This window comes from Hippopotamus amphibius, chromosome 2 (genome assembly GCF_030028045.1).
Source record: "Hippopotamus amphibius kiboko isolate mHipAmp2 chromosome 2, mHipAmp2.hap2, whole genome shotgun sequence".
Lineage (NCBI taxonomy): Eukaryota > Metazoa > Chordata > Mammalia > Artiodactyla > Hippopotamidae > Hippopotamus > Hippopotamus amphibius.
Genome location: NC_080187.1, coordinates 33,257,968 through 33,285,303, shown reverse-complemented (window position 1 = coordinate 33,285,303; position 27,336 = coordinate 33,257,968). Strand labels below are relative to the sequence as shown.

At 36.5% G+C, this 27,336-nt stretch overlaps 1 protein-coding gene across 8 annotated transcripts in view; it reads left to right on the top strand.

The window, feature by feature from the left end:
• The first annotated feature begins 2,839 nt into the window (after positions 1 to 2,839).
• STX17 (syntaxin 17) overlaps positions 2,840 to 27,336 on the top strand; it is a 74,720-nt gene continuing 50,223 nt past the window's right edge. The window contains exons 1-4 of one of the 8 annotated variants that reach the window (XM_057720854.1): positions 2,909 to 3,003; positions 7,072 to 7,186; positions 8,494 to 8,679; positions 20,535 to 20,600. In XM_057720854.1, coding sequence (XP_057576837.1) covers positions 8,557 to 8,679; positions 20,535 to 20,600 — 189 coding nt within the window. In that variant the 5' untranslated portion in view covers positions 2,909 to 3,003; positions 7,072 to 7,186; positions 8,494 to 8,556. Of the gene's footprint in view, positions 3,081 to 3,372; positions 3,477 to 7,071; positions 7,187 to 8,493; positions 8,680 to 20,534; positions 20,601 to 27,336 lie in introns of those variants that run through there. The other 7 variants (XM_057720851.1, XM_057720853.1, XM_057720850.1 and 4 more) reach the window with 7 other exon arrangements.

Below are 27,336 nucleotides of genomic sequence, written 5' to 3'. Positions count from 1 at the left end.
TTATTTTAAATCAAGAATTGCTAGCTCTTTGTTTTCCTTTTTTTTTATTATGGTATAACTCACACAAAGTATATACACAAATCTTAGGTGTACAGCTTGATGAATTTTCACATATAGTAATCACAACAGATCAATATATAGAACCTTTCCAGCACCCCAGAAAGCTACTTATACTCTCTCCCAGTTAATCCCACGCTACAAGTAACCACTATTATCACTTTATTTTTAACATTTCTTCATCTCAGTTCACAAGATGGTTGGAATGTTAGAATGCACAAAGAAACAGAATGCATACAGAACTGCAGCAGATTTTTCAATAGTTCATGGCCAGAGAAAGAACTTAGTGAAGGTAATTTGAATATGTCCTACAGTAAAAAAACAAACAAACAACGAAAAAACCCTTTTTTAACAACATGACCTCAGATATACATACAATCATCTCTCCATAATTTAAAGTGGGATCTATGATCAGCGTGGCTTCCTCTGATTCACCAGTCTATGGAGTCAAAAACATACCCACCAGCAGCTCTGCTGTGAGCATCTTCTCCATTCAAGAGACAAGCCACATTAAAGCTAGAATCCTAGTCCCAATCTCAGATTCCTGGAACAGGCATCTTGTTGTTCCAGCTTGGGTCGGGGGTCTGCTCCTGGACCAATTCACTATGGTCAGGAGCATGGGTTCATGTCTGTATAAAATGGCTGCCAGAGGCTCATAACTGATAGCATGCAGATCTGGTGGGGAGAAGTAGTTCCCAGAAAAGGAATGGGCTAGGAAGATAACCTAGGAGGTCTGTATTATTGTGCCAAATCTGAATTTGATTCTCAGGTTCTCCATATACTTGCTCTATGATACTGGAAAAACTATGTCTTAATTCACATAATGAATATATATTGTTTCCTTAGTCCGTTCCAAGAACTGTGCTAGGTTCTAAGCAAAGGATAATATACACCTTTCCTCAGGAAACAGCCTTATTCAGGTATGATTGACATACCATAAACAATATATATTTAAAGTGTACAATTTGGTGGGTCAACATATGTATACACCCACGCAACCAGTACTGCAAGCAAGATAATGAGCATATCCATCAACCCCAGAGTCTCCTCCTGCCTCTTAGAAATCCCTCCCATCACCCCCACCCCATTTAGCTATTATTCTTAATTCTTCAAATAGCTCCCATAATTCCTTACAAACACAAATTAGATTCTGCTACTTGAAAGTGATCTTTTCTCCCATTATCATTTTACATAGGTGATTGTTGTTTAGGAAAGCTATTTCTCTAGCCACTTTACTGAAATTGTTTCAATTCATTCCTTGGGCTTTCCAAGTAAGCAATGATAATATCTAAAAGAACATTTTTCTTTTTTTCCCATTGATTTATTTATTTCTGTTTTGTTTTGTTTGGCCTTCCTGGTTCAGTTAGGACCTCAGGAAAATGTTGGCTACTAGCAGCAGGCCTGCTCCTAACAACTTCAGGGCCCAGCCAAGAGTACAAAAAGAGGTCCATGAACCATATGTCTAAATATTTAAAGATTATACACCAAGTTAACAAACTGTTTGATTAAAAACTTCTATCCAGCTACCCCGACACACCTAACTTATAGCAAACACACATATAGTAACCCAGAAGGCTAGGTTCAAATTTAGAATCCTTGAGTGTCACATCTTCCTAGTGTACTTGAGGTAGCTTTTTCAGAACTTAACTCGAATGACCTTTATTTCAAAAGCTCTTGTATAAAAAAACACTTTCCCATGGTGTTGTCTAATATCTTAATTTTTCTCCTTAGAATTAAAATCTTATAAGCACTTCATTCCTACAGTAAAAAAAAAAAAAAATCAGCATTCATCATACCCACAAAGAGAATCCAAAATGCTTAGCAGATTTTATGCTTTATTTTAGAAATTGCCTGTCAGAGCAATTCTTACAGACTCCTAATATTCATTGGTTCACAATTTCTACCTCTACTTCCACTTCACTGGAAGACCCTAAGAGCTGTTTCCTTAGCTATGGCTTGAACATCGTTATGACTTCTGAAGACAATATCATTAGTGGATATACTGTGAGCAAGTCATCTGAATATTCACAAACGCATATTTAAAAGGCTGGATCTGGAAGTCAGGCCATCCAGTGAAGAGCACCTGTGACCTGGACAGGGCTTCAAAGCTAACCATCTGCTTGTTCATTGGTAGCAGCTGGTATAACTGGAAAAACTTGAGAAGGAAATCAGGAAACCTAGTTGAAGTTCCAACTCTGTCACTAACTGACTAAACTGGAGTGAGTCACTAGAATCTCTTTGTTGAGACTCAGTGCCATTATCTATAAAATTGGGATGACACTGGCATTAAGAGCTCAACCCGTTTTTTTGGGAAAAAGCACAACTTGTCTGAGCTTCAGTTTCTGCGCCTGGTACAGTTCAGACTTGAGCCCTGTCCACCTCAGAGGGTTTGGGGCGGGGGTGGGGGCGGGGGCGGTGGCTGTGGAGGCAGAAGGTACAACTCTGCGAGCTTCAGTTTCTACATGTGTAAATAGGTCAGAACACCCAACCAGCCCACCAATAAAATTCCTAGAACAGAGGAAAATGGACAGAAAAAAATCGCTAAATGTAGAGGGCTATACAGATGTGAATTGTCTTACACTTAAAACACAACAAACAGACTTAAAAAGCATTTGTGCGTCCCCTCCGTCCTTGCTCCAGTGTTACAACCCCACAACATAAACCCAGACCACTTTGTAAGACCGCCCAGAGTGGATACACCCGACCGCCGGGCGGCTCCCCGAGAGGCCGCGACAGGACGGGAGGGGGCGTGGCGCAGCCCAGCCGGCCTATCGCGACGTCCCGCCCCGTCGCGCCCGCGCTTGCGTCGTGCGTACCTACGGGCCTGGAGCGCCCCGGCGGGAGGTAAGGGGCTCGCGAGAGGCTGCCTCGGGGGCGTAAGGCCAGGCCCGGCCGGGTGCTAGCCCGGCGCGCGGGTGGGGCGCCCCGCAGGAAGCAGGGCATCAGGTCGGAAGTGCGAGCGAGGTGGGGACTCCTCCCAGTTTCAAGAAGTGGCGGTTTCGGTTTTGGAGGTGCTATTCGAAGTGGGTATAGGGAGGCGGCCGACCGGGCGAGCTTGACGGCCTGCTGGGGTCTTGGGGTGAAAAAGTTTCCTTCGTCTGCCCTCCCCGTGACGCACTGTGGGTCCTAGGTCGTCAGGGGCGCCGGCGTCTCAGTTCGGAGAGGGGCCCGCGCACCCGTTCCGGGGCGGGGGTGGAGGGAGGCGGCGTTTGGTTTCTGTGGTCCAGGTGCGGAGTGGGTGACCGGGCGAGGGATGACGCGAGGCTCGAGGGTAGTGAGGGGAGGTCCTGGGGCGCGAGGTGGGAGCCGCCTGTCATCCAGACCAGGCGGGGGTGGGGTTCGCAGAAGGCCCCACATCTAAGTACCCCCTTTTTAAAATTCGGAATCGGAGGCTGAGAGAGCTACCATACGGTAGGAAGGTAGGTCCGAGGGCCTTGACTTTTCTTTCCAAATTCAGTACCCCGTCCCCCAATCAGAAACGCGGGGCGGTGTGCCTGAGGGGATTCGGTGCCACCAGTGTGGGGAAACGTGGGAATGTGTTCGTCACTTTTTTTGGAAGGGGGAGTTGCCAGCGATATTGGACTTTTCCTGAGATATGGGGCTTTTCACTTATAAATAACCTTAAGTAGTTTGGTTAACTTCCTCGTACTTTTTCCTTATTGGTAACGTGAACTGTAGTATGGTACTCAGATGGTAATAGTTGTAAGCACTAAAGATAAAGTTTGTAAAGCACCTGGCACCACCCCCGCCCCCCCACCTCCCCTCCGCAAGTGTTAGTGCAGTGAATATGATTGCAATTCTTTGACCTCAAAATATTTGACCTGTCTTATGTGAAACATCGGTTCACACGTTATTTGAAAGGACTTTTTATTTTGAAGTAATTTTAGAGTTACAGAAAAATTACAAAAGTAATACAGCGTTCTCTACAGTTTCCTTTAAGGTTAACATCTTATATTACTATAACACAATTATCAAAAGTAAGAAATTCCTTTTTCTTATACAAGAAGTTGTAAAACTTGGATACAACACTTAACTAAATCACCAACTTTCTTCAGATTTCATCATTTTTTATGCTAAAGCCCGTTTTCTGCTCCAGGATCCAATCTAAGATCCCACGTTGCATTTAGTTGTCATGGCTCCTTAGTCTTCTCCAGTCTGTGACAGCTCCTAAGTCTGTTCCTGTCTTTCATGACAGTTCACTTTTGAAGAGTCCTCGTCAGTTATTTTGTAGAGTGTCCTTCAGTTGGGTTTTGTCTGATGTTTGCGCAAGGTTAGTTAAGGTTGTGTATTTTTGTTGATACACAGAAGTGTGTATGCCCTTTATGCCCTTCTCGGTAGTCCATCATAATGAGGGGGTGCATGATATGACACATTGCTTTTGATATTGCTCTTGATCACTTGGTTAAGGTGATATCTGCTGGGATTCTCTAATGTAGTGTAACTATTTTTCCCTTTGTAATTAATCAGTATCTTGGGGGAGAACTTTTAAACAATGTAAATATGCTGTTTCTCCTCAAACTTTAATTCGCTGATTTGAGCATCCATTAATGGATCTTGCCTTCAGTAATTATTACTGTGATGTTCTAATGGTGGTTTTCTGTTTCCCTCATTCCTTCTTAATTTATTAATCAGAGTTTTTCTGTAAGGAAGAGCTGCCCCTTCATCCCATTTATTTATTTATTAATTTTTTGTATCAGTGTGGACTCATTTTTTATTGGTTATTTTCCTACACTTTTGTAATTTATTTTCTCTCTCAAATTGTTCCAGCTTTGTCTGTTGGAAGTTTTCTCAAGTTGCTTCCTGTGCCCTTTTGATGGGCCCTCATCCTTTTTTTTTTTTTTAGAAGTTTTATTGAGATACAGTTAATAGATAATAAACTGCGTATATTTAGAGTGTATAATTTGGTATCCCAGTCTCCCAATTCATTCCCCCCCAACCCTCCCCGCTTTCCCCACTTGGTGTCCATATGTTTGTTCTCTATATCTGTGTCTCTATTTCTGCCTTGCAAACCAGTTGATTTGTACTCTTTTTCTATAGTCCACATATATGTGTTAATATACAATATTTGTTTTTCTCTTTGTGACTCATTTCACTGTGTATGACAGTCTCTGGTCCATCCATGTCTCTGCAAATGTCCCAGTTTGTCTACTAACTTTGGGTTTTGTTTGCTCTGCTTTCTCTGGTTTCTTTAGGTGTAAGGTTAGATTGTTTATTTGGGATTTTTCTTGTTTCTTGAGGTAGAATTGTATTGCTATAAACTTCCTTCTTAGAACTGCCTTTGCTGCATCCCATAGGTTTTGGATCGGTGTGTTTTCATTGTCATTTGTCTCTAGGTATTTTTTGATTTCCTCTTTGATTTCTTCAGTGATCTCTTGGTTATTTAGTAGCATATTGTTTAGCCTCCATGTGTTTGTGTTTTTTAGTTTTTTTTCCCAGTAATTGATTTCAAATCACATAGTGTTGTGGTCGGAGAAGATGCTTGATACGATTTCAGTTTTCTTGAATTTACCAACTCTTGATTTATGACCCAAAATGTGATCTATCCTGGAGAATGTTCCATGTGCACTTGAGAAGAATGTGTAATCTGCTGTTTTTGGATGTAATGTCCTATAGATATCTATTAAATCTAGCTGATTTATTGTGTCATTTAAAGCTTGTGTTTCCTTATTAATTTTCTGTGTGGATGATCTGTCCATTGGTGTAAGTGGGGTGTTAAAGTCCCCACTATTATTGTGTTACTGTCAATTTCCTCTTTCATAGTTGTTAGCATTTGCCTTATGTATTGAGGTGCTCCTATATTGGGTGCATATATATTTATAATTATCTCCTCATCTAGGATTGATCCCTTGATCTTTATGTAAAGTCCTTTCTTGTCTCTTGTAACATTTTTTATTTTAAAGTCTATTTTATCTGATATGAGTATCACTACTCCAGCTTTCTTTTGATTTCCATTTGCATGGAATCTCTTTTTCCATCCCCTGACTTTCAGTCTGTATCTGACCCTATGTCTGAAGTCAGTCTCTTGTAGACAGCATGTATATGGGTCTTGTTTTTGTATCCATTCATCCAGTCTTTGTCTTTTGGTTGGTGCATTTAGTCCATTTATATTCAGGGTAATTATCAATATGTATGTTTCTTCTCTTTCATCACTTGAAATATATCATGCCACTCCCTTCTGGCTTGCAGAGTTTCTGCTGAGAAAGCAGCTGTTAACCTTATGGGAGTTTCCTTGTATGTTATTTGTCTTTTTTCCCTTGTTGCTTTTAAAAACTTTTCTCTGTCTTTAATTTTTGTCAATTTGACTACTATATGTCTTGGCATGTTTCTCCTTGGGTTTATCCTGCCTGGGACTCTCTGCACTTCCTGGACTTGGGTAGCTATTTCCTTTCCCATGTTAGGGAAGTTTTCATCTATAATCTCTTCCAGTATTTTCTCAGGTCCTTTCTCTCTCTCTTCTCCTTCTGGGACCCCTATAATGTGAATGTTGGTGCATTTAACATTGTCCCAGAGGTCTCTTAGGCTGCCTTTAGTTCTTTTCATTCTTTTTTCTTTATTCTTTTCCGCATCTGTGATTGTCACCATTCTGTCTTCCAGGTCACTTGTGTGCCCTTCTGCCTCAGTTAATCTGCTATTGGTTCCTTCTAGTGTATTTTTCATTTCAGTTATTTTGTTGCATATCTCTGTTTGCTCTTTAGTTCTTCTAGGTCTTTGGTAAATTTTCAGTCTTTGCATCCAGTCTTTTTTCAAAGTCCTGGATCATCTTCACCATCATTATTCTGAATTCTTTTTCTGGAAAGGTGCCTATCTCCTCTTCATTTAGTTGTTTTTCTGGGGTTTTATCCTGCCCCTTCATCTGGTACAAGGTCCTCTGCTTTTTCATTTTCTTTCTCTATCTCTCTGGCTGTGATTTTCAGTTCCACAAGATGAAATACTGCTGATACTGCTTGATACTGCTGCCTGCCCTCTTCTTTATATCTTTATTTTAAAATGTATCTATTTTAATTTTGTTTTTAGATTATTATCTCTGGTCCCTCAGCTATGAATTTTCCCATTTTGTTGGGTCTGTGAACCAACTGTTTTGGCAGTGAACTTCCCTGTGCATCTCTAATTCCCACTAACCACTTTAGCTGTAAGTCTGTTTTTGGTGTCTGAAGATTTTCCTTTTTTTGCTTTCAAGCTTAGATCAAATGTAAAGACCAAGTTACTGGTAGATGAGATAATCTGTATAACTAACACTTCAAGATTTTCAACTGTGAAAGAGAGGAACAGCATTATTTAGATTAATAGTTCTTAATGTTTCTGGAGTGGTCAAGCTTTTTGATAATTCATCAAATCAGTGCACTCTTGTCTTCTGAAATAATTCAAAAATACATTCATAATTTTTTGTAAATATTCAAGGACTCCTCAAAGTCCTGAACCCCTATCTCTATGGACCCCATTCTAAGATACCATAAGCCAGTGGAATTAACAGTCAGGGAGAGGTTGTGGCTAATTAGATGCCATGAAAATATGATACGCAGGTGTGGTTTTCAAGCTTGCTTAAGCAGTGGAGCCCTTTATTTACATAAGGGCTAATAAGTTCAAATTTATGAAGTAGATGTGAGTAAATTTTCACCAGCTGAAGCAGGTGTGGAGTCCTGGAACCTGCTCACTTGACAGCCTTTACCATCACCTACTCTGACCCCAAAGACATAACCCCGGACTCTCTGGAGCACTGGTTAAAAAAAAACAACAAAAAACTACTGGTGAATTAGAGCGTTTGATTGTACTCTCAGGAACACTGGGTTCTTATTCCACCTCTGTCACTGGTTACTTTGGTTGATCATAAGCGATGCTAATCACATTGTAAGAAAGGGAAGAGGCAATTTAAAGGACATCAATGAGAACAGTTGCATTTTACAATATATTTGAAGTATATAATTACATATGTTATATTAGAAGTAGAGTTTGATACAGCAGAAATGTTAAGAATGACATTTTTCTTCCAATTTTGCCATGACACGTTTTTAGAAAATATTATTCACTGTCCAGGATATGCTGGAAAATGAAGACTTGAACAGTATACTTCTGGTTTTTCGAAAAAAGTTATTTAAATATATGCATACGTATATACACCCTTAAATTAAAAAGACCTGGAAAGACATACATCAAAATGGGAGGGGGGGAAAATGGGAAGAGTAGTTAACTGTAGGTGAGGAGATGATTGTTGATTTTATTTTATTCTCTTTTTCCTATTTTCTAAACATTCTAAAGTGGATATACATTACTTTTGTAGAGAGAAAAAGATTTTAAAATAAAAGCTTTGTTAAAAAACTAGTCACTCGAATTTAGCATTGAGTACATATTTAGAATATATTATAAAGATACCTAATTATTGGCTTTTAAAAATAATGGAAATTGATTTTTAAAATTCTTAAATAAATGTTTCCCTTTTAGGTTTTTCTACATGAGTGGAGAAGATAGTTGTTGCAAGTAGAAGAGACACAACATTTTTTTAGGATGTCTGAAGATGAAGAAAAAGTGAAATTACGCCGTCTTGAACCAGCTATCCAGAAATTTACCAAGATAGTAATCCCAACAGACCTGGAGAGGTTAAGAAAGCACCAGATAAATATTGAGAAGGTGAGTTTTTTCATTTTCTTTCTTTTTTTTCCAGTTTTTCTCTTTTTCTACCACAGGAAACAGTTACATATTCTGATTTATATTTGTTGTGCATTTCACCTACATTGAGAATATCGGATAAGAGGCTTTGCTAAAACACCTAGCTCCTTTTGATTTAACATTATTCATTTTTTCATCTGGTTTTTCTGTTCTACATATACTCCTCTTATATTATTGCTTTTTAAGAAAGCGATACAGGAATATATTCTGTGCCTTTTCAGTTGTACATAGTGACTAATTAAGCAGTTAATAATTAAAATACAAACTGATAATTGGCTAGAATGTGAAGGTGGTGGACTTTGGCTAAAGGGCTTGCCTTAATTTCACTCACCCTATGGCAAGTTTTCTGAACTGTATGTGTTCATCAGTAACTCCTGTCCTCTTCAGGTGCACATAGATTAAAGAGGTAAATCATTGTTTGATATGAGGAAATTTCTCAACTTCACTGCTTCTCTTTGAGGAAAGCCCAAAGCCCAAATATTAGCTAGAGGTCAGTTTAGGAGATAGGTAGAGGGAAGAACTAGTCTCAGTGACTATGGTGGAAGTTGCATAGAACCTGGTCTGGCTAGGGTCTGATGGGAATGGTTGTGGAATTTATGGGAACATCAAGTTTACTGAGTACTGAGCATTGATTTGGCAGGTTTTGTTGTCTTTATTTGCTGCAGGACAGATCAGTAGTGCTTAATCCTTCAGAAAAACCTCCCCCAGCTGTGTTGCCCTTCATTAATTTGGGGAGGGGGCGGTATGTGAAAGTGGTTGTTAACCCTTTCAGTGTAAACAATATTTATCACCATCAACTGCATACCTTATACAAGTAAGAAGAGTGTCAGTTTTATTTCCCATAGATACCAGCTGTCTTCCTAGTACTTGTCTTTTGTAAAAGTGTAGGACATAAGTGCCAAGAAAAATAAGATGAAAATTTCAGTGCGGATATGAATAGAATTCAAGATTAATATTTTGTCATCTTTTAATTTCTTTATCCATAAGCAATAAGTGCTATGACTTTTAAGGCTGGAGGAGTTGTCTGGTAAACTGGTTATTCTTGTCATGAGCAGAAACAAAGTGTTCCCATGCTTCGATTGATAAGGAGGGCCTATTCTTCTATCACTGTAACAATATAGAAATGGGGTTGTTTACTTTTGATTGATCATATCCAGGTGGGAGGTTTGATAAGGTGTGTTTCAAAGTCCTGAGCTTATGTTGAAGTGCTCAGTTACAAAGATGATAAGAATTTGGCAAATGAATTGATTCTGAAAGGAAGAAATAGGTTGAAAATGGTCTATTAAGGCTCTTTTATTGTCCTATTTTACCTTTGGCATTTTCCATTTGGTAAATTTCCCTTTCCTTGTAGTCTATACGAATGTGCCTGCTGTCATTACCCTCAGATCCTAGCCACATGTACCACCCAGCCATCAATGGAAAGCCCAGAACCATGGGAGAAAGGTGGGTGGGGATAGAAACACGTCTATTACTGATTTAATTAGCTGTGCCAGACTTCAGAAGAAAATTATTCCAGAGTTATATAGATCTTTTTATGCTGGAACATTTTTCCTTTAGCATTTTCTGAAATTTTTACTTATTGAGAAATTTTTAGACAATATCAGAATAATAATAATTTACAACATAGGTGATGCTGTCTGAAGCTAAGCAGTTAAACTTATACTGAGCTATTTTTTATTCCATAATCTTGATCATTCTGTCTCTAGGATTTCTAGTTTAGCTATGAAAGTGGTTTTTTAAAATCTATATAAGATTGAATAGCATATTTTAATAGTTTATGGCAGTGTTAAAACATTTAAAAGCTGCAGTGTTCACTGTGGACAAAAGAGTTAAGAACTAAGTTTAGATTCCAGGTGTCTAACAGTGCCTCATTTTCAAACAGGCATATTCTTCCTGGGGGAGGGGTGTAGAAAGATAAAATATTTATTATGTTAGCCATCAGTCATCCAATATGAATTTAAAAGAAGAAAGTCATACTGAAGGGAAATTGAAGGTAAGCCTTAGTGGAGTGATTCTGCAACATCTGAAAACAATGAGAGCAGTGTGCTGTGGACACCTGGGACTATATTCCATAGGTCCTTCAGCATTACATTTTATTACACATGATAGACTTGATTAGAATGTAATCCTGAAATTTGAAGTGTTAGCCTTCAGCTTTCTTGGCTAATATAAAATAGACTTAAGCATAGTTAGTGGGAACAGCAAGATAATAAGCTTGCAATATAATGTTCTTTGTTTCATTTTATAGGGGTTTCGGGGAAAACTTATTGTGTAACATGTACTGTATTCGTTAGTATATGCAAATGGCAGAAACCCCCAAAATGCTGTATTAAATGCAATAGTGGTTTTTTGGTTCTGCTTCTGTTTTTAATTTCATAGTTTTGGAGGTGGTCTAGGACTCCAGTGGTAGCTCAACAGTCATTAAAGACCCAGGCTGTTTTCATCTTGCTTTTCAATCCTCAGCTTATTTCTATCTTGCATGTAAAACAGCAGTTCTAGCTCTAGCTATCACATCCACATTCCAGTTAAGATGGAACAACCAGAATCCTGTTTTTTCTGAATATGTTGCTGTTTTTTCTCTCAATTCTCTTTCTCTTTTTTTTCTTTTAAAGAGAATCCTCCTGTTCTTGTTTTATGGATGCAGTATCATATCATCTATTGTGGGATTATTTTTTTTTTAAGCTTTCTTCTGCTTCCTTTTCTTTTTTTTCTCCTTCCCTCCCTCTCTCCCTTCCTCTCTCCTTCTCTCCCTTCTTCCCTCCTTTCCTTCTTTTCCTTCTTTTTTAACTTCTTCTATTCTCGTTTCTTTTTTCCTTTTCTTAAATGTATTTTTCTCTCTCGTTCTCTCTCTCCTTTTCTTCCTCCCTCCTCTCTCCCTTTCTTCCTCTCCTTTCTTCCTGTCTTTGTGTCAGTCTACAGTATTTTAGGCTTTCCTTGGCTAGCTGTCGATATTTAAGAGTGCTAATTGGAAGGTAGGGTGTGTGTGTTTGTGTGTGTGTGTGTGTGAATGAGAGAGAGAGAGAGAATGGGTTAGCAGGGTGGTAGTAGGGGCCTTATTACCTGGAGAGCTGAACAGAGAAGGATCTGTTTTTATGGGAAACTACCAGATACTCTCCTGGAATGTTGTCTTGTGTGGTGACAGAGGCACTCCAGTTGCTTGGGCCTGTGGAGAAGGCGTCTGATAGACTACCAGTTCCTTACATAAACTTTCAGCCAATCTTTCTGTTTTTAGCCTCACCATACACATTCTTCTGGTTACCGGGTAGCTGGTACCTCTGTTTACTGAGTCTTTCTGGAGTAGTGCTGTGCCTTTGGCTTGCTTCTCACTGCCTTTCTCTTCCACCATCCACCCCTTCTGCAGCCCAAGGTTTCAGCTTTCTGTGAGCTACTGAGTCAGCTGCAGCATGTCTGCACTCTTTACAGCTTCCAAAATTTGTTAAAATTTCTTGTCAATTGATATCTTCTGTTATATTATCATTATTCTTGTGAATTTCTGCCTTTTAAAGTTCTTTACTGTCATTTTAGTTGAGCTTGGAAAAGAGCAAAGATGAATGTTTGTGTTCAATCTGCCAGGTTTAATGAGAAGGGAACTTATTACAGGGTAAAAATATATGTTAGCTTTTCATAAGTGTTGGTGTTTGCTGTTTCTGATATTGTTAGCAATGAAAATTATGTAAAAAATTAAGTTTCTAATCTGCAAGAAGTTTATAGCCCAGGTAAGGAATTAAGATAGGAAATATTCAGATATAATAAGAGGCAACATATAATTAGGTGTGAAAGAGTGGCATGGACTGTTTAGGCAGTATGGAGCCTGAACTGTGTGGTACAAAATCAGATATAATCAATCTTATTAATTTGTTATTTATTGATTGTGTTTCATTTATTTGTTTTTTGAAATTTGTGATTACAGCAAAAACCTTTCTTCCCATTTCTGTGTTTAGTCTGAGAATGTTTATTTCAATCTTACAATCACACTGTCCCTCATTCTTTTTTTCTGATAGACCCCTGATTCAGTTTGCTTTCTCCTGTGTTACAGGATAGGAAAGCCTCAGCACAGGTGGTGAATGATAATGGGTCTAATGGTGGTAATTCCATTCTTGTCAGTGTTTGGTTAGCAGTGAACAATAGACATATCCTATAGTTCTGGCTAATGAGACTTGAGGGAAAGCCTGTTTGGGATATGGAAACTTCTGGAAAAGACTTTCCTACTGTTATAAAGATATGGGAGGAAACGGTTCTCCTGATCTTATGTCTCCCTGTTGTATCTGGAACTATAGCCAGGAGGGCACAAGTCTGAGAATGAAAACTCTCTGTTGAAGGTAGTAAAGCAGATAGAGCTTGGGTGCTTGACAACTTTGTAAGCTTCTGAACTAAACTACCCTTGAATTTATCATCCCACTTCTAGCCTGCTGTTTATGGGAGATAATAAATATCTTTACTATTAAAGTCATTTTTTTAACTTCGAATTTTCTCTTATTTGCAACCAAAAGCATCGTAATTGCTTCAAGTTACAGCACTGCTTTAACCTATCTCTTTAGTGTTGCTGTGCAAATAGACAATACAGAAAGTGACATTTTGTAAAAACAGTGCATTTTAGAAATGTTTGTCAGTGGTCCCACAACTTAACTAAATTTTTAAGGGGTTATTTCATGTAATGTTCCCCCACACACACACATAAATTAAATAATTTAGTTTTTTCTCCTCTGCAAGTATTTGGAATAATAGACTTTAATATTGTAACCTAATTTAGGTGTAACATTGTGTAGCAAGCATAGAATGTCTGAACTGTTTTATTCCTTATTTTTCTTTGGGTTTTATTGTTATAAGATATAAGGTCATCTATTCAGTCTTCCTCTAAGACACAGATTTCTTATACAACTTACTTGACAAGTGAGCAAATAATAATAGTAAAATAGTAGCTATTGTGTTTATTTGTTGAGTGCTGTGGAAGGTTTATATATATATGTGTATCATACCATTTAATCCTCATAACATCCTTATAGGTTAACCTTATTATTGTCTTCCTTCTTTAGGTGGGGAAGCAGTCTTGGAGTGGTTAAATTACTTTCTTGAGATTACTATGCTGCTAAATATATTAATCTTCTAATGTTGTGCTTGAAACATAGTGTACTCTAAGTTTGTTCTTACTCTTTCTTGGTTTTTGTTTTCCTCTTAGGCATGTTTATTGTGGACTGTTCTATTTTACAGTCATTTTCCTCAGTGAAGATGGAAAAAATAGAGTTGAATACTTTGGCTATCCTTCTTTTATTAGCAATATCCACTCCATTTGTTCACCTTTCAAACTTTGTTTTTTTTGTTCAAATCCCAACTGAGTTACGTCTTATGGAACATGTCCTGGTTAATTCCATCCTGGGTCAGATATAAATACACCATCCTCACACAGCACTGTGCAGTAGACCCTGAGGTTCACCACCATTTTAACCATTCATGGGAAAGCTGCAGATGACCATGATTGATCTTTAGAGAGTTGTAAAGGTAACATTAAAATCTTTTTCATAGAGTTATTCTGAGCATTGAGATATTATGTGAAGAACCATTGAATGCAAGGTTGATATTTGGAATTGAGTTACTTAACAAGTAAGCTATGGTTCCCAGGTACTCAGCATTGGTGCTATCAGTTTGTAATCATTAGGAGATTCACAGCATTCCTGAGATCCTTTGTGTTTTGGGTTTTATATTTTTTATGTTTGTTATATATGGGTAGGCACAGTAAGGTGAATTACTTTTAGCTACACCGTAGATATTATTATTTATCTTCATTACATGAATAATCCTAAATTTATGGCTTATAATCATTGGGCTGTTAATATTATGTAGTTTTACTTTTGGGGTCTGATATTTTCTCTTTCATTGAGTTTAATAAGGTAAATTTATTTGAATTGAATACTTATTGTCTATAATACTGATTATTATCCCACCTGATTAATCCCCCACAAAACCATCATCTTCCCTACAAAAAGTTCTGATCATTTTGGTTATTGAGATATCCTCTGATACCTGGCAAAAGAAGCCTTCATCTACTTTCTCTGCTTCTTTTCTCATCACTCTTCCCATCATACATTATACTACAAACCCATTGATCTTCAGTCCTTTGGATTCCACGTGTGACTTTACAACTCAGAGTATTCCCAGGTCTTTTTCTCTCCAATTGAAATATCTTTTTCCCTTACTATGCTTTGTAAATTCAAATAAATCTTTTAAGTGTCAGCACAAAGTTTAAAGTGCTTTTATACCCTAAACACCTAAATCCTGAACATTTTCTATGTTATATCATCATAAAATTCCCTGAACCTCTAGTGAATAATATTATATAATTTTAGAAAATTATTTTTAATAATTATGAGTAGCTTTCATGTTTTTATACTCTGCAATATGAAGCAGAATTATTATCATTGTTATTCAATTTTGAATCAAAATATTTCAGAAGATGAAATGACATAAAATGTAAGCTTACAAATATATAAAAGTTGATTAAATAAATGGTGGGGTGTTCTAGAGAAAACTTTTAGCCCAGGAACCACTCTTAGAATATTTGTTCTCCTTGCCCAGCAGGCAAAGCAAAACTGAGAAACCTGGGTGTCATTGCCAAAGAGCATGAAAGGATGTATGTTGGGAAGCCTGAAAACACCTGTGCAGAGGCGTTCATCACACCACGGTGTGAGTTCATAATCAGGGTTATCCAACAAGATAAAATAGAAAAGAGGGTAAAAAGAGACAATGTACTTTCCAGGATGAGAATGGTGAACACAGCTTTTGTCTCACCAGAATATGAGTGTATCATGGGAAAGTCTAGGGGAAAGGCTGTTTCTGTGAATGTTGGATTCTCTGCTTGTGCCTGTGCCAAAGGAGAACCATGGCGCCATAGGTAGACCATGAAGCCATAGCACGTCAACAAAGAACAACATGAATGCACGTAGTGAGACAATACATCTTTCTGAAATGACTGAAAAATAGTATTTGTGAATTTTTCCTGTAGTTGTTTTTCCTCTTTCTTGGTCCAGTTTATTCTTAGCAATTAAAGGTATTTATCAGAAGTTGCAGTATCCAGCGGAGGAAAGAGCAGAATCCAATGCACTTTGGGGCTGTCATTCTGAGTTCTACCCCCACCTTGAAATGTTGGGGCAAAGCTTAATGGCCTGGAAGCCACTAGAGAGCAAGTAGTGCTGAGAAAAATCCTTCTGCCCACTCTGTGAAGATAAAGGAAAAGTATATATCCAGCATTATCTAGAAAATATTTCCTTCCAGAGCTGCCTTTATCTTTAAAAGCCCTTTAGAGAGAAGCCCTAAGGAGAAGCCCTTGGCAAAGACAAGCTGTTTTATCAGATCTCTTGTCAGCTAACCTCCTCATCATTGCTATTCAGTCTCTTTGAATTGAGTCTTGGATATTTTCTATGTAGACAATCATGTGGAGGCAAGCTATTTTATTGCTTCCTTTCTAATCTTTGCCTGCCTGCTCACTTCCTTCCTGCCTCCTTCTCCTTCTTTTCTTTCTTTCCTTCTTCTTCTGTTTCCTCTCTTTTCCCTCTCCTCCCACTTCCCTTCCTTCCCTCCTTTCTCTCCTTTCCTTTCTTCCCTCACTTCCTTTCTTACCTTATTGTGGTGGCTGGGGCCTCCAGTGCAATGTTGAATAGGAATGGCAAGATCAGACATCCTTACCTTGTTCCTGGCATTAAGGAATGGTCTTTCACACTAAGCATAATGTTGACTGTAGGGTTGTTGTATATGCCTCTGTTAGGTTGAGGATTTAACTTCTCTTCTAAGTTTGATGCAAATTTTTATAATGAACTGATGTTTATCAAATGGTTGCCTTTTTTAAAATTTATTTTTGACTGCATTGGGTCTTTGTTGTGCGTGGACTTTTCTCTAGTTATGGTGAGTGGGGGCTACTCTTTGTTGTGGTGCACAGGCTTCTCAGTGTGGTGGCTTCTCTTGTTGCGGAGCACAGGCTCTAGGCGCACAGGCTCCAGTAGTTGCAGCACGCAGGCCCTGGAGAGTGCGGGCTTCAATAGTTGCGGTATGTGGGCTCAGTAGTTGTGGCTCTCGGGCTCTAGGGTGCAGGCTCGGTAGTTGTGGTGCACAGGCATGTGGGATCTTCCCAGACCAGGGATCAAACCCGTATCCCCTGCACTGGCAGGTGGATTCTTAACCACTGCACCACCAGGGAAGTCCCAAATGGTTGTCTTTAAATCTACCATCTCAGTCTTTTTATCTATTTGTCCCATCTATTCTCGGTCCCCCTTTTTCATCTTTTACCTTTTGGATTAATTGTGTATTTTTTAAGATTCCATTTTTTTCTCTTTTGTTGGCTTATTAATTATTCCTCTGTTTTTTTATTTTTATCTTTTAATGGTTCCTTTGCAGTACAGAGTATTCATCTTTAACTTATGACAGTTTACCTTCAATTAATGTGTTTATATATACATCACTTCATGTATATTATAAGAACCTTGTAACAACAAATCACTTTGATTTCCTCTTTTAGGGTCTTTGTAGTATTATTGTAATATATTTTGCTTCTGTGTAATATTGTTATTTTGTTTTAAACAGTGTTATCTTTCAAAGAGATTTTTAAAATAATAAAAAATTATTTTTTATATTTATCTATATATTTACCATTTTCAGTACTCTTACTTTTTTGTAGAACCAGGTTTCTGTCTGGTATTATTTTCCCATCAACCTGAAGGACTTCCTTTGACATTTCTTGTAGTACAGGTTTGCTGGTGATGAATGGGGCCTGCATTTTTGTGTCTGAAAAAAAAAAATCTTTATTTTGCCTTCACTTTTAAAAACTATTTTCTCTGGGTACAGAATTCTAGGTTGAGTCTTAGGTTGTTTCAGTACTTTCAAGAGGTGTTGCTCCAGTGTTTTCTGGCTTGCGTTGTTTCTCACAATAAGTCTTCTATCATCCTTATCTGTGTTCCTCTGTAGTTCACATATCTTTTTTTCTTCTTGCTGTTTTTAAGATTTTTCTATCACTTACTGTAAGTAATTTTATTATGATGTGCATTAGTATAGTTTTCTTCCTTTTTCTTATTTATGGTATTCCTTGAGTTCCTTGGAGCTGTGGGTTTATAGTTTTTTACCAAATTTGGAAAAGCTTTGGCCATTCATTTTTTTTCCTCCCTTATTGAGATATAACTGACATACAGCACTATGTAAGTTTAAGGTGTACAACATAATGATTTGATTTACATACATTATGAAATGGTTATCACAATAAAATAGTGAAGGTTGATCATCTCACATAGATACAAAATAAAAAATTTTTTTCCTTGTCATGAGATTTAAATTAGGATTTATTCTTTTAACAACTTTCATATATAACATACAGCAGTGTTAATTACATTAATCATGTTGTACATTACATCCCTAATACTTATTTATCTTATGACTGGAAGTTTTTACCTTTTGACCATAAACTGTGGTTCCTTCTTTATATCTTTAGTTGTAGAAAATCTCTTCTGCTAGTGTTTAAGTCATTCTCATCCATAATTGCTCTGAAAATAGTTGTAATTTTGGTGCACCTGTGGGAAAAGGTGAACTCGGGGTCTTCCTACTCCACATCTCAGCCACTATCTCATTAGTTTTTCAAATATTTTTTCTCTCTTTCGAGGAGTCCAGTTGCATACTTAAAATGTTGCTTTCAAATTTTGGCCTGTGACTCATTGGTGCTCTATTCATTTACTGTCCATCTTTTTTCTCTCTGTGTTTTATTTTGGATTGTTTCTATTTTATATCTTTAAATTTACTAATCTTTTCTTTGCATTATCTTAGCTGCAATTAAACCCATCCATTGCATTTTTCATTTCAGATACCTTTTTTAATTCTAGGAATTGAATTTTTTAAAGTATCTTCTGTGTCTCATTATGCTTGTGTTTTCTACTTTCTTAAATACATTGAATACATCATAATAACTTTTAATATCCTTGTCTATTAATTCCATTATCTCTATTGTATCTAAATCTGTTTCTATTGATTGGTTTTTGTCATTACAAATCATATTTTCCTGCTTTTTTTACATGCATAGTAATTGTTTATTGGATGCCAGACATTCTGAACTTGTTGGATACTGAATATTTTAAAATTCCTTTGAGTACTTTTGAGCTTTATTTATTCTGAGACACATTTAAGTTATTTGAGAACAGTTTGATCCTTTTGTGGCTCTTTTAAGCTTGCATAGGATCAGAACAGCCTTTATTCCAGACCTAATTTTTCTCCATACAGGACAGTACTGTGGAGTACTCTACCTGATGTCCAGTGTGTTAAGAGATTTTTCCACTCTGACTTGTGGTCACATAAACTGTTTCTGGCCTTGTGTGATTTGGGGGGATTAGTCTACCTAGTCTTTTCTGACTTCTGGTAGTTTCCTTATGTGCATGTGCTGATCTGTACTCAACTGAAGACTCAAAAGGAAAAACCTTGTGGATCTCTGGAGCTCTCTCTCAGTATAGTCCTCTCCTCTCATTGCAGTTGTGTCCTCACATGCAGCTTTTTCCTCTCTGATACTCTGCTCCATGAATTCTTGCAGCCCTGACCTCTCTGGATTCTCAACTGTTTCCTTAACATTAATTTTTCTTAAAATATCATGACAAATTAGTATTAAGTAATAAATTTTTAAGTGGCTTATTTTCAGACGTATATCTTTGGCTTACATGCTTTTCTTTTTATTAATATCGTAACACTATCTAAAAGAACATTTATACTGGCTCTGATGGCATCAATTCAATTTTTCTTAGAAGTGAAAGTAGTTTGATAGTGGTTTTTAAATTTATTTGATTGGGTAGTGATTTTAAGTTTATGTTTGGTAAATATATTTTCAATATAGTCTAGTTATTTTTAAGCTTAATGGCTATTGTTTAGTTCTTAGATGACATAAAAATATTCAGGAGTATCAAAAGAGTTTTTTGCTGCATTATTCACTACCAAATTTAAAGAATATGCAGAAGAGGGAATATAAAAATACCCTAGAAAAAATGTTAGTGCTATGCTTTTATAACCTGTTATGCCTTCCCTGGGTACATGGGGCATTTCCATGTTTCTGTGCTTTCAGAGTAGTGTGTGTGTTTGTGTGGTATACCAAAAACATGTTTAATGTCATTATTCACATCTGCTAACATCTTAATTATTTGAATTTTTTATTTCAACCAAAAATAGTGTGTGACTTTTGGTGTTGTTTATATTTTATGTAAGTATTCTGTCATAATGTTATCACATTTTCCTATCAAATGAAAAATTTTCCATTATCATGCTGTTAAGTTTCTTGGATGAAACTCTGAAAACTAAACATTACCTTGGTAAAAACTAAGATGTATATTAAGTGTTCATTTTCATTTTTATGTACTTTCTAGTCTGCAGTATCAATGTTACTTTTTCTCAAATCTGATTTTGAGATACGTGACTCTGTCATTGACAAACATTTCAAAGTATTCACATATAGTAAGAATATCTGATGAATGCTGTTAATCTTTTCATTTTTCACAGTCTTTTACAGTCTCACTCTTTTTTTTTCACCCCCAAAGAGTTTGCATTATAGACAAAATACATACTCTTTTTTGGTAAAATAAAGAGTATTTAGTTATTTTTGTTTGTCTTACCATTTGCCAGAATTTTGTGTGTAATGTTTTTGAAAACTTCCTATTTGTATGGTCTTTGTTAATTTCCATTACTAAGTCAGTAACTTTTTTAGTTGGTATGTTTAGGTTTGGGTGGGTGAGTGGGGATTTTTGTGGTAAACTGGGAATAATCACCTAGTGATAAAAAAAAAAATTCAGTACCTTTCCCTTTCTTTCATATAGTATCAGAGATGCAGAATCTGGGACAAGTTACATGAAGAGCATATCAATGCAGGACGTACAGTTCAGGTAAGGCTATTTTATTGTTTCAGATAGATCAATATGAAAAAGACGGACTTGAGGAAATTTTGCTGAAGTGAATACCCTTGAGCCTGTATCCTTTTGTGTGTATTTGTGACTGTTTCCTTAAGGATGCATTTTTATTTTTACTTTTTTAAATAAATTATGTGTGTATGTATGTATGTATTGGTTGCATTGGGTCTTCATTGCTGCACACAGGCTTTCTCTAGTTGTGGTATGTGGGCTTCTCATTGCAGTGGCTTGTCTTGTTGTGGAGCACAGGCTCTAGGCCCGTGGGCTTCAGTAGTTGCGGTACACAGGCTCAATAGTTGTGGCTCACAGGCCCTAGAGTGCAGGCTCAGTAGTTGTGACTCACGGGCTTTGTTGCTCTGTGGCATGTGGGATCTTCCTGGGGCAGGGCTGGAACCTGTGTCCCCTGCATTGGCAGGCGGATTCTTAAACACTGCACCACCTAAGAAGTCCCAAGGATCAATTTTTAGCAGGAGTTATTGAATCAGGTATCATACATTATTTTTAAGATTTTGATACATATTACCAAAATTTTCTTCAGAAATGATACATCAACTTACACTTTCACAGTGAATACATTTTACATTACCCATTCCTCAAAGTTTTGCTAATTAGTAGGTTAAAATAATGCTGCTTTGTTGTTTTAATCTGGATTTTTTCTTTTATTGTTTTGAAGGGTGGAAGTTTATTATATGCACCTTGGATAGTGATATTTTGTGTGTGAATTGCCTGTTCATGTCCCTTGCATGTATTATATTATGTTGTCTTTTGTCAGAGTTCCTTATAATTTTAAGATATTGGTCTTCTGTTTGTAAGATTGTTGCAATAATAGTGTTGCAAGTATTTTTTACTAGTTATTGGCTTTTAAATAAATTTTAATTATTTAAAATTAATTTTTGAAAGTCATGTATTTACATAGTTAAAAGCCAAGTAAAATTAAAAATTATATAGTACCCTACCCTTTTCCATCTCCAAGTCCTACTTTTAAGAAACTGCTTTTAATCCTTTTGGCCATTTTCCCTGGTATTTAGCTGTTTATTCATAAATACCATGTGTAGCCTGCTATTTCTTAATCAGGTTTAGGCACAGTCTCTTCACTTCTTGCTATAGGAGGTACAGATCTAGCTTTCCAGCCTACTCTCCTACTTTCTTTCCCCCCATAAGTACATATATTATAATTTTTGGTTAAATTAGTGATCAATATCTCATTATTTTGATTATAAAGATATTGTTTCTTGCTAAGCCAAATAGTGACATACAGTACAGGTTTTTGCTTTTTCTTTAAAATTTCAGTTTTACTCTGACTTTTTAAATGTGTTTAGTGTTTTTTATTTTTAATTGAGATATTGTTGATGTACAATATTATGTAAGTTATAGGTGTACAACATAGTGATTCACAATTTTTAAAGGTTATACTCCATTTATAGTTATTATGAAATATTGACTGTATTCCATGTTATACAGGATATTTTTATCCTTGTAGCTTAGTTATTTTATACATAATAGTTTGTACCTCTTAGTCCCCTACCCCTGTTTTGCCGTACCTCCTTTCCCTCTGCCCAGTGGTAACCATCAGTTTGTTCTCTACATCTGTGAGTCTGTTTCCTTTTTGTTACATTGACTAATTTGTTTTATTTTTTTTTTTAGATTTCACATATAAGTGATATCATAAAGTATTTGCTTTCCTTTGTCTTTTGATTTATTTCATTCATACCCTCTAAGTATATCCATGTTATTGCAAACAGCAAAATTTTATTCTTTTTTTATGGCTGAATAGTATTCCAGTGTGTGTGCGTGTGTGTGTGTGTGTGTGTGTGTACACCACATCTTCTTTATCCATTCATCTGTTGATGGGTTGCTTCCATATCTTGGCTATTGTAAAAAAATGCTGCTATGAACCTTGGGTTGCATTTATCTTTTTGAATTAATGGAGTTTTTTGTTTTTGGGGGTTTTTTTGGTTTGTTTTTTTTTTTTTTTTGACGTATACCCAGGAGTGGAATTCCTGGGTGACATGATAGTTCTGTATTTAGTTTTTTGATACACCACTGTACAGTTTTCCACAGTGACCATGCCAGTTTACATTCTCACCAACAGTGTATGAGGGTTCCCTTTTCTCCACATCCTCAGCAACAGTTATTTGCGGTCTTTATGGTGATAGCCATTCTGACAGGTGTGAGGTGATATCTCATTGTAGTTTTAATTTGCGTTTCTCTGATGATTAACAGTGTTTAGCATCTTTTCATGTGCCTATTGGCCATCTCTGTGTCTTCTTTGGAAAAATGTTTATTTAGGTCTTCTGCCCATTTTTTAATTGAGTTGTTTCTTTTTTTTTGGGTGTTGAGTTGTATGAGTTGTTTATATATATTATGGATATAAACCCCATATTGGTCATATCATAGCAAATATTTTCTCCCATTCAGTAGGTTGGTTTTTTTTGTTTTGTTTTGTCAATGGTTTCTTTGTCTGTGCAAAAGCATTTAAGTTTAATTAGGCCCCATTTGTTTATTTTTTCTTTTATTTCCTTTTCTTTAGGAGATAGATCCAAAAAACTATTGCTGCCATTTATGTTGGAGTGTTCTGCCTATTTTTTTTTCTAGGAGCTTTATGGTTTCCAGTCTTACATTTAGGTCTTTAATCCATTTTGAGTTTATTTTTGTATATGATGTTAGACATGTTCTAATTGCATTCTTTTACATGTAGCTGTCCAGTTTTCCCAGCACCATGTATTGAAGAGACTGCTTTTCTCCATTGTATATTCTAACCTCTTTTGTTGTAGATTCATTGACCATGCATGTGTGGGTTTGTTTCTGGGCTCTCTGTTCTGTACCATTGATCTATATGTCTGTTTTTTTGTGCCAGTACCATACTGTTTTCATTAGTGTAGCTTTGTAGTATAGTCTGAAGTCAGGGAGCATGATTCTTCTAGCTGTTCTTTCTCAAGATTGTATTGGCTATTTGGGGTCTTTTGTGTTTCCATACAAATTTTAAATTATTTGTTCTAGTACTGTGAAAAATACCCTTTTTCCACAATTTTGATAGGGATTGCATTGAATCTGTAGATTGCCTTGGGTAGTATGATCATTTTAACAACATTAACTCTTCCAATCCATATACATGGTATATCTTTCCATCTGTTTGTGTCATCTTCAATTTCTTTCATTAGTGTCTTATAGTTTTCTGAGTACAGATCTTTTGCCTCCTTAGGTAGATTTATTCCTAGGTGTTTTATTCTTTTTGATGCAATGGTGAGTGGGATTGTTTGCTTAATTTCTCTTTCTGATAGTTTGTTGTCAGTATAGAGAAATGCAGCAGATTTCTGTATATTAATTTTGCATCCTGCAACTTTAACAAATTCATTGAGCTCTAGTAGTTTGCTGGTGGTGTGTTTAGGATTTTCTATGTATAGTATCATGTCACCTGCAAACAGTGACAGCTTTACTTCTTCCTTTCTATTTTGGATTCCTTTTATTTCTTTTTCTTGTCTGATTGCTGTGGCTAGGGCTACCAATACTATGTTGAATAAAAGTGCTAAGAGTGGACATCCTTGTCTTGTTCCTGACCTGATAGGAAATGCTTTCCTCTTTTTACTGTTAAGTATGATGTTAGCGCTCCTGTTGCTTCTTTTGGAGTCAGTACTTTTCTCATTTTTTAAAATTGCCTGGCTTTTTGTGTATTTTTAGTTATTTTTTTTTAAATGCTTCACATCTGTGCCACATGCTGTCAATATTTTTCATATGCTCAAATACATCACTTCCGTTATTTATCCTAAAGACTCCCTTCTGAAGCCCTTCTTCCTCCAGTTCCAATCTGGACTCACTTTCTAGGCTCGTCGCACAGCTATTGCTCTGGGACTTCCCTCAGCTGCTCCTGTGTTGGGTTCCTGTTTCTCCTGGATATCATGTCTTCCTCATTTTTAGCTTACTCCATTGTTTTGTTGGAATACATCTTTCAATAGCTCTCTAATAAGGGTACCTTAGAGCTAAATTTTTAATTTATTGTGTGTCTGATAAATACATTTATTCTCCCCTCACATGTGATTGCTAATTTCAGTAGGTATAGAGTTCTCTTTCAGTTTTGAAGGCTTTCTAGGCTTTCTAGCTTAGTGTTTCTCTTAAAAGAGCAGATATCATCTAATTTCCCAATCTTCATATAGGACCAGTTTTTTTTCCTCTTTATGAACTTTTGTGATCTGTTTATACTGGTGTTCTGAAATTTGACAATATTATGTGCTTTGTGTTGGATGCTTTCAATCTAAAAACTCATGGTGTTAGTTCTGGGAATTTTTCTTAAATTACTTATTTGATAATTTATTCCTCTGTGTTTTCTCTTGTTCTATTTTTTTTAAAAAAAATCCTTTTATTGCAAGGGTCAGCAAACTATAGCTCACACATCAAATCTTGCTTGCTGTCTGCTTTCATACTACAACAGCAGTGTTGAGTGGTTGCAACAAGAGATCATATGGCCTGCAAAGCCTAAACTATTTACTGTCTGGCCCGTTGCAGAAAAAGTTTGTTGATCCCTATTCTGTTGGATGGAGAACTCTTGGATTGCTTGTCTAATTTTATGTTCTATTTTATGAGAGATTTCCTCAGCTTTATTTTCAGGTCTTTCTACTAAATTCTTCATTCCTACTATTACAATGTTTATTTTCCAAGAGCTTTTCCTTTTCTTTTTATTTTTCGTAGCACTTTATCTCTGGACAGAACAGCTTTTCCTGCTTTTCTGAGGCACTGAAAAGCTGATTGCTTGTCTTCTGGTGGACTTCACCTAAAGGTTCTTTGGTAGGCTGTCATTTTCCTTGGAGCAAGTATCCTCCAAGTATCAGTATCTGGAGGTTGTTTTGGTTTAGTTTTCTAAAGAAGAATCCTCATTTCCCCCCTAGGGTAAGTAGGCACTTATTTCCTAATTATAGAAGCAGCTTAGGTGAAGGCTACTGTGTTTTTATTGTTCAGTACAGGCTTTCATATGAATCCCTTTTTTTTAGCCCTGTGCCGGTGTTTCTGAATCTAGGTCTGTTTCACCAAAAAATGCATCTCTGGTCCCCGTTCATTTCAAAAAGGTTACTATAGCTGCAGTATAGTGATAGAATGAAATGAATGCAAGAGATCATTTAGGAATGGTTATAGAGATGATGAAGATGGAGGAAAAAAAGACTGATTTGAGACTTAGGTGGAAATTTGACTTGCCTCTCTCTATATGTATTTTACTTCTTTCTACCTAGATTATAGCCCTAAAGATCAGGGACTATGTCTCCACTAATGGTGTATCTCACAGTACCAAGTGCTCAACAAGATTCAGAGTTTATTAAATGGTACTACACATGTTAATATTAGTGAGATTATTCTGACTTTCATTTCTTACCATCTTCACTATTTAACATGTCATTAAAAATCACATGATTTTCTTGAGATAGTGGAATGGTCAAAGTGTTTACTAACTTTTTAAAAACTTAATATATGTATTTACATTATTGATCACCATCTGGCACAAAAGCTGTATGTGTGCCATTAAAATAATGAGATTGAAACTATTGTTAGATGTAGGTATTTGCTTAGTTTTATTCATATCTGCCCTGAATTTTTTGTATAGGCTTGTTCTTTGCTAGTTTGCATAAAACTTACTTTTAGACAAACAGTTTCATGAAGTTACCATACATTTTCTAGATTTATCATTATTAGATTTGTTTAGTAAGGACTGTCTTTTTACTTTTGTTATAGTGTCTTCTTTGAAAAGGCATTCTTAATTGAAATGTGTCAGTATTTATCAGTCTAATTTATCAGTCTTTTCTCTTGTGGTCCATGCTTTTGGTATCTTGTTCAAGGAATGTTCTTTATTCTAAGATCAAGAAGATATTTCCTCATATTTTCTATTGAATATTTTAAATGTTTTGCTTTTAACATTTAAGTTGTTAATCCATCTGGTATTGATGGTACGAGGTAGGTATAAATAAAATTTCATTTTAGTCCATTTGGAAAACCAGTTGTCTCTCATTATTAACTGATTTCTGCAGTGTTATTTACATATCACAATTTCATATATGCATGAGTCTGTCTTTGGTCTTTCTCTTATGTTCCACTGGTCAGTTTGTCTATTACTCCATCAAGATCCACACTATGTTAATTAAGACAGTTTTGTGATAAGGGTTGATATCTAATAGGACATTACTGTTACCTTATATTCTTCCTTTTCAGGAGTGTTTTGGCTCTACTTGGCCATTTAGTCTTCCATATAAAAGCTGAAGTCTGCTTTTCAGAGTTCATACACAGTCTTGTTGGAAATTTGGGAATTGCATTAAATTTATCTGTCTGCTTACAAAAATGATATATTTACAATGTCCAGTTTTCCTATCTATGCGTATGGGATATTCTTGTACTTGTTTTTATCTTCTTTATTATTTGCATAACTTTATAGTTTTCTGTACACAAATTGTGGTAGATTGTACATTTTAAAGCTACCTGCAAAGTATCTTGCATCCTACGTGGTCTTCTATAGTATGACCTTGCTACTCCCCCAAACAGGTGGAGTCTTATTCCCCTCCCTTTGAATCTGAGTAGAGGCAGAATTAGTGCCACTAGACTTCTGAGGCTAGATCAGAAAAGGCCAGATAGCTCCCACTGGCTCTCTGAGGATGCTTGCACTGGGAGAACTTAGCCATCATGTGAAATGTCCAGATATCTGAAGAAACCCATATGGGAGATAGCCACAGCCACAGCT